Genomic DNA, 13,456 nt, shown 5'->3' with positions numbered 1-13,456 from the left:
AAAAAAAAAATTCTTAACAAGCTTTCATTTCTTTGGTTTCATGCCAACTCACCTTCTAAATAGAAGCACATTTGCATGGTTAATGATGCTTGTCTGACACAATTTAGCTCAAGAAATTTTGTCAGGTCCCTGTAATCAGGCTCCCTTTAAGATTTCATATATCTAAGCTTTACTTTAATGGATTTACAGCCATTTTTAATCCATGAAAATGTTATAAGATGTGAACTTTAGCTCTATATGTTGACAGAAACAACATAGGAAAGAATCCAAGTGAAACTCAACTTTTCTTGCACTGAAGCCAGGAACAAATTAACAAATGAATGTAGGGAAAGAAAGCATAAATTCATGTAAGACATACCATTTTTCTTTCAGTAATCCATGTGGGAGAGAGGGTGACTTATTTCTGTTGAATAATATACTATGTTTGGGTTTATTTTAGATGGTGGTCTATTTATAGGACTTTAAAGAGGTTTTATTGGAAAAATGAAACTCCTCTTGTCTGTTTTCTTAAATGCATTCCTGCCTTCACTGACCTCCTGTGCTTTTCTGACAGTTCAAAGAGTGGTCATGGATGGAAAAGTCAAAGAACTTGAATCTTCCTTTCTTTCACTTCACTTCCTATTGAAATTGTCTCAGCTCCTGACCTGTAACAACACATGCTCGTAACTGCTTCTAAATCTTTGCATCTAAATCTTCGTTTGTTGTCATCGTCTATGTCCTGATCTCATCCCTTCTCTGTTTTTCCATCCTGGTCTATGCACAATAAGGATTGGAATGGCAGGGCCATAAGCAGGCTATTTAGTGTATACCAATGACAGGCTGGGAATGAACAGGCTGAGCCTTAGCACATTAACCCACAAACTGCAGTACAAGGGCAATTCTGGCAGATGCATATTGATCGGAGCGTTCAAAGCTTGTGGATGAGACAGACATGTATGTTACATCACCCCCTTAAACAGTGCATAGACTCATCTGTCCAAATATGTGATGTAGATGTGAGTCCAGCAGTTCCATTATGTCTTCAAAGGCTCGTCTATTGATATGCAGGTACAGAGTGCAGTCTGGCACAGCACGGAGAATGCTTGACTCTGATTATCTGCGATGTTGTGAAGGCTTTGTTTTGAATAGCAATCGCTAATTTATGGCCCTGTGGTCTTGACTGGCGTTCACATGGCTCTGTGGGGTTTTTGAATAACAAATGCATCTAGGGAAAGAAGCAGTTACAACAATACAAGTAATCGCATTGACGTCTACAGGCTCAGAACATTTTTTTGTCTATTAATGTCATTTGGAAAGTACATGAGTCACATTTTACGAGGTCGTCATGACACTCTGCAAGTTCCCAGGAGTCATTTCTGCAGTCTCATCAAGTCTTGTTTAAATTGGCCACCAAGAGAGACAATAACCAATGATTACCCAGGCCATAATGCTGCTGTTGTTTATGCTCTACCTCCTGAAAATCATCTGTTTTTCCTTCTTATTAACACTTTGTTGTTGTTTGCTTCTCAGCATATCATACTTTGGTTCTTCCGCTGTTGACAGGGCCAGATATGTGTCCACCCTTGGTGGGCTGTCTCCAGACAGGTTATAAATAACTATCAGAGTTTTTAACTTGACCTGAGACCTCTTCTTTCTTCTCAGACTTGATGAACCATGGGAAAAGATTCTTTCCCCACGTGCACACGGCAAACATGATAACAGACACGTTTGTACATGGTCTCCAAGCACATGCGCCTGTTAGCAAAGTCTGTGCATGCGCGCGCACACACACACACACACACACACACACATAGAGAGAGAGAGAGAGAATAAAACTTGGTGGTTTATACAGCATGTAACTAAAATAGCAAGGTCATAAGAACAGGGACATTGTTTCTAAAGACGAAAATTGTTATTACATAACCTGTACTGTGGGAATGCAGTCAATTCTATTGTCATCCAAGTATGGGAAAGTTGCTGAAACAACAAAATGGTATAAATGTCTGGGAGAGCAAAAAATAGAAGGAACAAGAAAACAACCACAAGAGGAGTGAAATGAGGAGAGGGAGTGGAAAGACTTCATCAGATGAGCACTATTTTTCTCCTCATGACATAACCGATTCGGGAGGAAGGGGTTGTGTTATGGGTACACGAAAGGGGTTGGTGTGGTTTATGTGTGCAGGAGTTAAAGTGAAATGGTGTTACTGTGGACTACAGTTTGGAGTCAGGGAGAATTGAGGGGGGTTGGAAGGTCAGACTCTGCTGACACACTGAGATCAACGATGGGATTGTTTCCATTGGAAAGAATTCCGAGAATGAGCTAGAAGAGCTATCAGTGACTTCACCCAGAGAGCTCTGACAACAGTTTTAATACATATCCAGGCACACACGCTCTCATACACTTTTAAAGATACTGAGTCGCAGACCAACAATGGTGTGTGAGACAAACTCTGTTCCCCTGTGTCAGTACACAACTCCGAACACTCATCCCACCGTTTGCAAAATGAATGCCATCACTTCCGACCACCAACAGAGTGGTAGGAGAAAGAATCTCATAAGAGAAACACGAGGTATAAAGGAAGATTACTGTACATGTAATGAATTTCAAGTGACTTATAATCACAAATCATACAACAAAAAGTAACTATCTACTGCAAGCTTTAAATAGCTTGATATTGTGTGAAATACACCTGTTTACTTTCTTGTAGTATTGTAAGAGAGGAAAAGAATACAAAACTGTCAAGCTATGTTATGTATCTGCACATGGGATACCATCATCCATAGGATTAGTTTGAAGATTTTTCAGGGTATTGTAACCGAGTTAAATCTTAAACTATGCAGTTTGTCCTCCAACTTTTGGACTCCTCTCCATGATCTCATGACATTTTCCTTTGAGATCAAGGAACAGTAAAAGGGAAAGACATTCCATTTCTAGCTTATTCAGAACTAGTCACTGGCTCTTTGAGCCATACACATACTCTGCTGCTGACCAATATTATCAGCCTGGGGGGTATTTATAAATCTTTATGCTTCATTTTTTCCAGGAAGGACACAGCAGGACAGAACGTCAGTTCATTGTTCCCCTTCTAGGAAGTGACCATAAGGTCCTGAGAGGACCTCCTTAGACAATCTATCAGGCCCTTGTCCTTAAAAGCCTTAGCACAGCAACTGATACACTATTCCTAGTACTAAGCAATCAAAGTTGACCTACTGGGTCACACATACAACACTAAGTAACAAATCACCTGAGAAGTTTCCATTTCAAATCCCAGTTCCTCATTAGGATTTTAGAACTTACCCACATTTTAGTCTTGAAGTTTTGCTTCAAGTCTTTTAGACTTATCGTATCCTCAATGTGTCTACAATAACAAGATTTTAAAATATTAGTTTAAACTTGCATACTTAATGCTGGTTATATATAAAAACTTTTCTATTTTTTGGAACTGAAGTGAAAGCTGTTCATAGCTCCGAATGACATTGTAGTCAAGCTGATTGCAAGCTGTTGACAGGAAGTAGCATGTGGCCTCATCTTGAGTTGACACTTTAGTCTTACATACATGCATGTGCATTTGTAGAGAGATTGTGAGCGGTGCTGAGCAGGAAGTACCACTGCTTTCCTCTAACCACTGCCGGTACAGTGAGAGGGGAAAAGAAGGGTGGTGGAGAGGGGGTTCACATTAAGGAACATGAAAGTAAACATACAAGTCTCTTGGAAACAATTCTTAAGATGTGCTGGTAGAGAATGCCCGTAAAAGATTCATTTGCTTCCTCTTGTACCATAAAAAGGCAGTAAATCTTCATAGCCAATTGTCACAGCAAAGTCAGAGTTGGATAGCGAATTCCGATGTTTATTTACAGCCTCTGTAATTGCAACAGAGAAAAGTGGTCTAAATACACAGACATTCACACACGCATACACACACACAAAAGATGGCGGCTAATCTCCCTGAGCTTTACAAAAACAATGTGGGACCAGTAGGTGACAGGAGAAAAAGATGTTCTATACACAGCCCTAATGCCACTCGAATGAGAAATTACAAAACAGTTCAGTCACACTTGCACAATGACATTTCATACCGTGCACATAGAAATTAATTCTTTCCCACAAAACATGTGATTTTTTTTAAAGACAAACAAAAGAACTTTTGCAACTGCAGCACAAATAAGACAAACATTACTATAAGAGAGCAAATCAGAGCTCTCCTACAGCTTTTGGCAAAGATTTGGAGTCACTGGATTGTGAATCAAGAATAATAGTTTTAGATATTGTATTACTTATCATGAACGTTTTCGATACGGTGCTCACCTGAACGTCACGGTGTCAAAAGTATGGCTGTTTACAAAAAGAACAGGAAGACCAACAAAGACTTTCAGTTCAGGTGTGTACTGAGTTATTCTCAGACTCTATAAAGATAACCAAACCCTAAATACAAAGAGGATAAGTGCACTAACAATACTTTTAAGAGTTATCTCAATGAGAATACATATTTACATTTCCTTCATTTTGTCCATACAATGTTTAACTTTCCTATTACTTGGTATTTCTATTTCCCATGTCCCGTTTTTAAAAAGGCTTACAGGAAGAGAGGATCATAGCATGATGGTGCCTGCACTGCATAACAGGTATATCACAAAAGCATATGCAGGACACACTGGTCAGTTTTCTTCTAACTTTTGCTCACTTCTCAAAATATTCCAGGTCAGCTTTTTTTGTTTGTTTAGTTTTTTCTTAACTGTGAAAGTCTGATGTTAAGGTGTTAGGAGAGAATCCCAGATAACATTTTACACAAAACACCCACTTGTTAAAAACAAATATTACAAAACATTTACTTCCTGGAAAATGGACGAATCTATGGACAGCGGTGGCAAACACAATAGCTAATATATCAATCCAGAAACTCAACACATATGGACAGTGTGTACTATAGTTCGGACTCCCCCACAATTACAATAGTTCTGTATGAGAGTGTCTCTGGGGTCGTGACGCCTGCCGTTTTGCAGGTACAGAGCCCCTTAGAGAGCCCATGGAGCATTGAGCTGCCACAGTCCAACGGGACATCCATTCTGGGCCGAGACACACATGGTGGTAGGCATGACAAGAAGAAAGTGTATAGAGGAACATGTCCGTTCTTTTCCAACCACAAAGTCTGTTTAGTTAGGTTTTCAGTCCTGGAGGACTTTTGCCTGTGTGTATTGCTTGTGGGAAGGATGCTTTGGTGTCAAGGGCAACGAGATGGCGTTATGAGACACTGTGTGCGTCTGCCGGTCGAGTCTGTTGGGAGTGCAGAGGTGCATTGGAATCAGAGGGGGGAAAAAGGAAAGGGAGGGGGGGGGCAAGAGCATGATTGCTGCAACATAGCGTCTAATGCTGAGAATTTTGTGTCGGCTGTCCATTTGGGATATTGCCATTATCTTGCTCCTGTTCTTCTTCGTCATCCTCTTCCTCCTCACTAACAAGAAACTCCTCTGGAGGCCAGCGAAGCTCCCCACTTTCAACCTCTCCCTCTGTCGGCTCAACCACAATGGATGGAAGACGATCTTTGAGCTTGCAGCAACGGTCGAAGTCTGAGGGATCGGGGAATATCTGAAAAAAACAAAAGACAAGGTTATTGCACCGATTAAGTCTCATTAACTTCAGGACATCAATCCTTTTTTTCTCAGCTGTTGCACAGGCACATTTCAAGTTGAACATATTTCTAATCAGTGCAGTAGGCTTTTAGACACCAGGACACAGGCTTGAGCCTTGTAGAAGCCTTGCAGTCGCCACTACAAGGCTAAACAACTCCAAAGGAGGTGATATGAAGACTAAACATCAGTGACGGGAAAAGGTTTCCTCAAATGCCACTAGCATACCTGCTGTTACCCAACCCCAATTCCTTTCACAGACAATCGATCTTTGCCATGACCGAAAAAAAACAACAAGCTGCACACTTTGTACGGGTAATGGAGGCTTGTTCTGAGAGACTTTTAGCAAAAGAGACATGGTGTTTAATCCAAATGCTTTGGGGACTTTATGCCAAGCAGCTCAGTTACTAATAAACAGTGAAGATCAAACAAGAGCAAAATCATTTTAAAACATACTAACATGTAACGTTTTACTGGGAAGTAAAATATTCATCCCAATGACAATTAAGTATGAAATACCTGGTTTTGCAGATGGCATTTGAAACTATAGAAAAGCTTTAGGAAAGAACATGACATCGGCAGGTTCATCTGCAAATCCAGACTGATACGTTTGTTCATGAACGCGACGTTCCACACTCAAATGTTTGGATCTAAACTGACGGGCATGAGAGACACACTGACAAGAGAGATTACATGCATTCTCTGTCCTGGCAGGATTGGACATCAACCTCAGAGTCTCTGTTCTCAGGAATCAGAGTAAAGGCCCTGGGGGAAAAGGCCTGCCACTCCTGGCGCAAGAACAGGATTTTTTTTTTTTTTGCTGTTTGGATAAAGTGGATGAATATTTTTAGACCTGCATATTTCACTCCAAGACATTGGGAGGGGGGTGTGTGTGGAGGGAGGTGTCACTGTCTGGGCAAAGAGCCGAGTGGAAAGAAAGCATTAGATGAGGCAGGAGAGAGACCCGAGACAAGCAGCAATAGAGGGGATCCAGCTGTGTCTGACTCTCTGAATTCCATAGAAGACAGATGAGAAGGAAGGGAAAAGAACAGAAAGCTATAAATATGCCTTTTGAATGGGAAAATTTGTCAAGTTATGAAAGCATATACAAATTGGCCTACTCGTGGCCTTTATGTTCTCTAAAAACGGCTGTATATTAGGCTTGATTAAATGCGTGCACTTGTTAGTTTGTGTGTTAGCGTCTGATGCCTTTGCGTAAATGCATCTATTTTTTTGCCTGCATCACCGATTCTCACTGTGCGTCAGCAAGGGGAGTGGCAGTGGATGACCTTGCCTTTGGAACCTTCACTAACACATGTCATAACTCATTCTCTTCTAATGCCAAGAAGCAATGACACATCAGCCATGCACAGGGCTAGCTAATTTTTTGGGGGTTTTTTTTTGGGGGGGGGGGTATGTGACGGAGTTGGAAAGGATTGCACCCTAGACACGCGAGTCATCGCTTTTTGAGGTGATACAGTAAATCAGGAGTCATTTGCTCCATCCTTCCCCACTAGTAGGTCATGCTGCCTTGTATAAATGCAGCTGGAATTTAATGGCCAACAATTTGTGTCAAAGGTCCTGGAATCCACAACGGGGAAGTGACTGGTGGCATCACTGCATCTCTAATTCTCTAAAGGAGTGGCTGGGACCTTGGACAAATGGCAGCAGACCCAGAGGAAGTACAGAGTGGGGATTGGAAAGAGTGGAGAAGTGGCTCCCTCCTTTTCTCCCACATCCACTCTCATCCGCTCCAGTCATCCTCCCAGACAGACTCACAGCTGGGGTGTGAACTGAGTGGGGGGAGGAAGCACATTTTCCTCTGGATCAGTCTGCATCCTCTCTGAGTGAACGTCTACATACAGCATAGCATTGCCTTCAAAAAAGGTCGTTGCTTGTTTGTGAACGTTGACCTACTCAACTACAAAAAACAAACAAAAAAAACTAATCACGTTACTTTCCACCTTGGGTAAAAATGTGACAAGGTAAGCATGAAGCCGTGTGTCCCAAGTCATGTTTTCAGGACAGCTCTGTTGAACTGACAGTAAAACAAAGCTGCTGGCGATGCCTTGTCAACACCACCTGATGACCGCTTCCTTCATCTACAGGGTTTATTTTTGGGCAGTGAGATTAACACGTTTTCTTTGTGCGATTTAAGTTATAACAAATTGTGACCTAGAACATCCTTTCTCCCACATAGAGTATGAAAGAAATTAGATTTTGCTGCAGTGCTTTCAAAGGATTGTAATTATTTAGTTTTTGAATTCTTATTTGCCTTCAAACTTGTCATTTATCAGGCAGATCTGATCATATGTTAGCCAGCACACTTCACTGTTTAAAAGAGACCGTTAGTCTTATAAAGGTAAAATGATTATAAATTGGATGCAATCAGTAAATCCTGCACACAATATTGTGTGCATGTCCAGCTGCATATAACACACATACCGCTATAGCTGCTGCTCCAAAACTCTAATCTGATGGCTGCTCCCTTGAGTCAAGGCTGACGTCAATACAATTCATCATAGTGAATGGAAGACAACCGGTATAAATGTCCACTTACAATGTATGGGCAGGAGGATGTAGGGGTGGTGTTTAACTGTGTGTGTGTGTGTGTGTGTGTCCTACCTGGAAGGAGAGTCTGTCCTTGCTGGGGCTGAGCCTCATGTCTTCCATGGGGGTGCTGTTGATCATCACCTCAGTCATAACTTGAATGGGCACAAATACTGGACTGCAGGGTTGAAAGAAATCATGTGATTAGATATTGTTATGCAGAGAAGATCATCATGGTCTGTGTGGGGAGGAGGAAATAAATCTTGACCAGTCTGTGGCACAGTGTAGACTATGCTGCGCTGTGCTGATGCACTGCAAGCCGCACAGTGCTTGCATAAGGTGGTTGTTTCTAAATGCAGGATGATGCGCTCTTGCACTAGCAGAGGACACAGTCATTGTGAGAGTGTGCTGGGGGCGTGCTGTGGTATTTCACTGGGGTGGAACTCGATGCACTCAGTTCCATCAAAGCAAAGCCAAACTTTCCATTTTAGATAAAAGTCACAAGTGCTTGTTTATCCTTGTTCAGTGCATTCACCATTGTCATAGAAACGCTTTAAACAGATGACTCCAAGCAGATCCTAGCGCTGAGCCAGACGCGGTCTTGAGACGAGATGCTGAGTGGCCTTCTCACGCTCTCTATTTAAAGCCCGGTGCCTTATGGTTAGTGACCAGAGGCCTGTGGTTTGTGCGCGCACTGACTATTTAGAACAAAATAAAATGGAACATGACAAGAGGCTCACTCACAACCTCATTATCTTTCAATGGACTCTTTTTTTTTTTAAGATGATGAAAATGTGTTGGCCTTATTTGACCTACTTTGAATCTTGGGTAAAAATATTTCAGGATATGGCAGAATGATGAAAAATTTATTTCACAGTCCTCCACAACCTTAGCCCACCTAAGGAGAAAAAAAACCCCTTTCCTTCAGCTAGTAGTAGATTAAACATAAACTGAGTCATCTCAGCATTTGTCAACTTCACCCCCATAAATTAAGGGTCATGTCCAACAATAGGTTTTTCCACCTGTAATTACAACATAAAACATTCTCTGGAATTTTTAATCACTGTGGCATTTTGGTCGCTGTATGACTCAAAACTAAAAATACTCCATGCAGATAGCTGCACATCTCCATGTTTGCTGGCAAATGAATCACCAAACGATTGTTTTTACCTCCAATTTTGCTGTCGACTCAAAAACAGGTCAGTTAAGGTAAATTTGTCCTGAGGCGGGAGAGAATCTGGTGATGAGTCAGGAGATCATTAACCCCTGAAGCAATGGCATTTATCAGTTTTTCCATCACTGCATTTACACGTGTTTCCATCAAACACTGCAGGGTTTAGGGTGATGCTAAAAATGAGGGAACTCAAAAACTATGTCACTCTGATGTGACACAACACCATGATATTCAATGATTTAAACAAAAACAAAAAAAAAGGATTGAAGAGGACACAGCAGATTTAATATGGAAAATATGTCAACTGCAGCTACGCTTGAACTTATTCATTCCTTAAGTGGGGCGTAAAGAGGGTGAGGCAGGCACGCAAAAAAAAAAAAAAAAGTGGATGGAGGGATGAGCAGTGAAATTGAAGACCTGAGCAGGAGGAGAGGGAGGAAAAGGAAAAAAAGATAAACACTCATGCTTTGCCAGTCATATTTCTGTTTGAGGATCGTATAAACATCCTGCTTGGCTAAGAATAACAGAACATCGGCCTAATAAAACATAAAGGGGCACAATGAGAAGGAAGTGGGGTGGGGGAGGTCGCATGAGTAACAAGTGAACCTGGGAGAAAACAAACAGACGTCAATGCTTCGAGTGCCAAGCAGGGCTCAGAGTCTTCCTCGCACGGAATGAAGTGGATCATCCCTGGAGGGAAGACATCAAGTGAATAAGTGACCGACCTGAACGTTCAGGACCCCATCGGCATCGACCCCAGCCGGTTAACTCCAGTCTCCACCCAGGAGCGCATACTTGGCAGTGGCCTCTGAATTAATGCTGCAACTGCTCCTCAATGGCCAGGTGGCGAGACGCACACTGACAGACAAATGCCCTTTATTCATTAATGCGTGCGGATGGTGTGGCAGTTGGCCCATTTACCTCCTGACCCCAGTCAGGATGTGAACACCTGGTCCCGTTTCCTCATGCCGCGTCCATCCAGGACGCAGACTGACATCAGGTACAAGATGTGCAGCCAGTCGCGTGCCAAAAAACGTGTCTCACAACCGACTCATTCCTGAACTTGTTCTAATTTGTTGGCGAGACGAAAGATTGATCAGAAACCGCAATGTTGTTTTTTCCTTTCACATTCCTTTGTTTGCGAAATGTGAATATTTGGTATGGGTTTTTTTTCTTTATCTCTTACAAGAGGAAACAATATATTTATGGTGTTTATATAGCGAGACAAAGTGATTGGGAAACTGTTCTGTACTATCAATGAGAAACTACTACCAGCATATATTGAAATTAATCATTCCTTGCAGCCTGACTAACTCATCGATGTGTAAAAGCTTCCATCTCAAGGAAGATTTACAAGTTTTTAAAACACTTTAAAGCTTTTCCAATCGATTTTTTTTTTTACAACCATCTGCTTACTTCCACTCAGAGCCAAACACAATGTGACATTTGCCGATTTGTGTGAACAACCACTGGAGGTGCATACGAATGTAATGGCCCAGTGGTCAGCGAGGGATTAGACATGCTGTGTCATGCCGTGTCATGCATAGACATGCTGCCTACTCGACCTCTGCTTTGTAAAAGATAACTAAACCCATTATGCAATGTAACGACCACGTTACCCAAGCATCACACCAGGGTCAGTCACCCATCTCCAGACCAGGCCCAGGTCATGTATGTGTGCCTGTTACCGGCGCCAACAGGGGCCCCAACAAAAGGGCCAGTTGCATCTTGAATTGTCAACATTGTTCCCCCTTCTGCCATCCCATAGTTCTTGCTGCTGCTACTACTAACACCATAAATCTCTGCCGGCATTTCATGCCAATGTCGAGCGTTCCAACAGCCAAGTCACACGGGGCAGTGCTGAGACTAAGCACGACCCCCAGGATTGTGCTGGAATGAATGAGCCCTATGCAGATTCCTGAGGGTCGAGTCTGCAACACACACACACACACAACACACACACACACACACACGGAATTAAAAATCTCATCTATTGAGTTTATAAACCCATCAACTTGGTGAATATTCCATCTATCCATTCTCGTCTGGCTACTTTTTCTTCCTGGTGACACAAAGTCACAGAGCAGAAAGTATGTTTTCAGCTGATCTGTGCAGAATGCAGAACCACATCCAGCAACCAGAACTAGAAATTTGTGATTATATCTAACAAAAGCAAGAAACACAAAAAAAAAAACACTTCCTGTATTTCTTGTCACAGTAACATGGTGAGAACAGAAACAGGTTTAGAAATAAAACAAGCACAGGCATAGAAGGCGATGTGTGGTCACATTAAATAGGTTGATTCTGAACTTCCTGGTACAGACTGCCAGAAGCCTGCTGACGTTTCAGCTACCTGCACATCCTCTAAAAAGATATGAAAACATCAACATCAGTTGATTATAGTTGAGAAATCAATGTCTTTTATTTAGATGTTTTAGGGGTGCAGCCCCCTGGATTAAAATGCAGATAATACATGTTTGAAATTATTTTGTGATCTCTCTGAACGCACCGTGACATCTTTAATTTTGGATGCATACATCATAAAAAAAAATCTCTCCTGTGAAAACGAGTGGGGGCAGCAGCAAAGGGGAAGTCACCAATATTAAAGAAACCTTATTCCCACCTGTCAAGTACCAAAACAGCGCGTTTACCTTTTTTTGATTTACTCCTCTATAAATTCACAGATGGAAAAACAAGACAAATATTCGAAATCAAGCAAATGACGCATGAAATGTGGGAATTCGGAACGATGGGAACACTCACCGGTATATCTGTGGGGAAAATACAGACATGAAGTCACACCTGATGTCAATCTTGCCGATGGTGGAATGTAATCTCAGCAGCTGACTTCTCTCTCTGTGGGATTACCGTCTTTGTTCTTCCTCCGAGGATCCAAAAGACGTTCGAACAAAAACCAAAAGTAACAGTGCGACGGGTCTGACAGCCCGAAGTGGAAGTTACAGCTGTTTTTAAATGGGTGCATCTGATCATCAGCACAGTTGCGGTGAGTATTTAACCGAGAGGCGTGTGCGCTCGGCCGGGGACACACCTCCTCCCTACACGGGGCCGCAAAAACCTCAATGGCAGCGCATCGCGCTCGGGAGCCAATCAGCGCGCAGGTGACTCGTGATGACGGCAGCAGAGACCGAGCCCTCTCATTGGGAAGGGAGTCGGGGATACTGCGTGATGCTATTGATTTTTAGTCTCCAAGGCAACAGAAATGACAGCGTGACAGGCACTTGAATGACAAAAGCGCACCGGCTCGTCCGTTAGGTAATCCGTGACATGTATCCAAATGAGGGTGTGTGTGTGTGTGTGTGTGTGTATGTGTGTGTGTGTGTGTCTGGGGGGGGGGGGGGGGGGCTCATCCGCCTGAGCTCATTCACAAATATATTCCAAGGTTAAGTCAATGTCTGTCTGCTATACTTACCTGCAGGGATTGGCCTTTTAATCGGATATATAAAGCATGGCTTGAGCCAAAGCAAAAAATATGTCCTCAGCTGAAGTCTGTTTTCAGGAGCTTACCATTTATGTGATGACTGAATCTCTGGTATTTCGACTTAAGACGCAGCTGTCTGTTTTTTTGGGGGGGTTTTTTTTGCACAGTGTCGTGCTCACATAACCCATGCAGGTGCAGGACGGCTCCTCAGGTTAGGACGTAGACGGTGTGAATCTCTACTGCCACCCTGTGGCCGTACAAGGATGCATTTCCCCCCCCATAATATGTTGCATGAAAGAAGAGGGAGAAAAATATTCCTTCTATATCTTTGAGGTTGTCGTTATGATGCAACACGTAGCATCAGCAAATCTGGTAGTTTGAAAATGGCCTTTATTCAGATGTCTTGAGAGCAGATGGCACTCATGCCTGGCAAAAAAATCTCATTTTAAAACTGCTACACAGTTTTCTTTAAACCCTTTTAAAACAATTATTAAGTGTTGGGGGAAAGGAGACAAAAGGGTTATTTAAAGACCATCTATTTTTAGTTATATATTCCACTGGTGAAGAGTCATGTGCAGAGCTATCTATGTTACCCTTTGACTATCTGTTGACCTATACATGATGCACACTGTCTCTCATCTCTCATCTCACATCAGTTGGGATAGACTCAAGCCCCCCGGACCCCGAAA

General features: G+C 42.4%; 1 protein-coding gene across 1 annotated transcript; it reads right to left on the bottom strand.

Moving 5' to 3' along the window:
• Window positions 1-3,806: 3,806 nt before the first annotated feature.
• On the bottom strand, window positions 3,807-12,334 carry lbh (LBH regulator of WNT signaling pathway). Its single transcript, XM_068338803.1, has 3 exons — window positions 12,092-12,334; window positions 8,230-8,332; window positions 3,807-5,563 (listed from the first exon to the last, which is right to left on the bottom strand). Exons 1-3 carry the CDS (start codon window positions 12,118-12,120, stop codon window positions 5,342-5,344), a joined length of 354 nt encoding a protein of 117 aa, XP_068194904.1. The 5' UTR covers window positions 12,121-12,334; the 3' UTR covers window positions 3,807-5,341.
• Window positions 12,335-13,456: the final 1,122 nt, after the last annotated feature.

Source organism: Antennarius striatus, chromosome 17 (assembly GCF_040054535.1).
Source record: "Antennarius striatus isolate MH-2024 chromosome 17, ASM4005453v1, whole genome shotgun sequence".
Lineage (NCBI taxonomy): Eukaryota > Metazoa > Chordata > Actinopteri > Lophiiformes > Antennariidae > Antennarius > Antennarius striatus.
The sequence above is the reverse complement of the archived record's forward strand: the minus strand, read 5'-3'. Positions and strand labels throughout refer to the sequence as shown.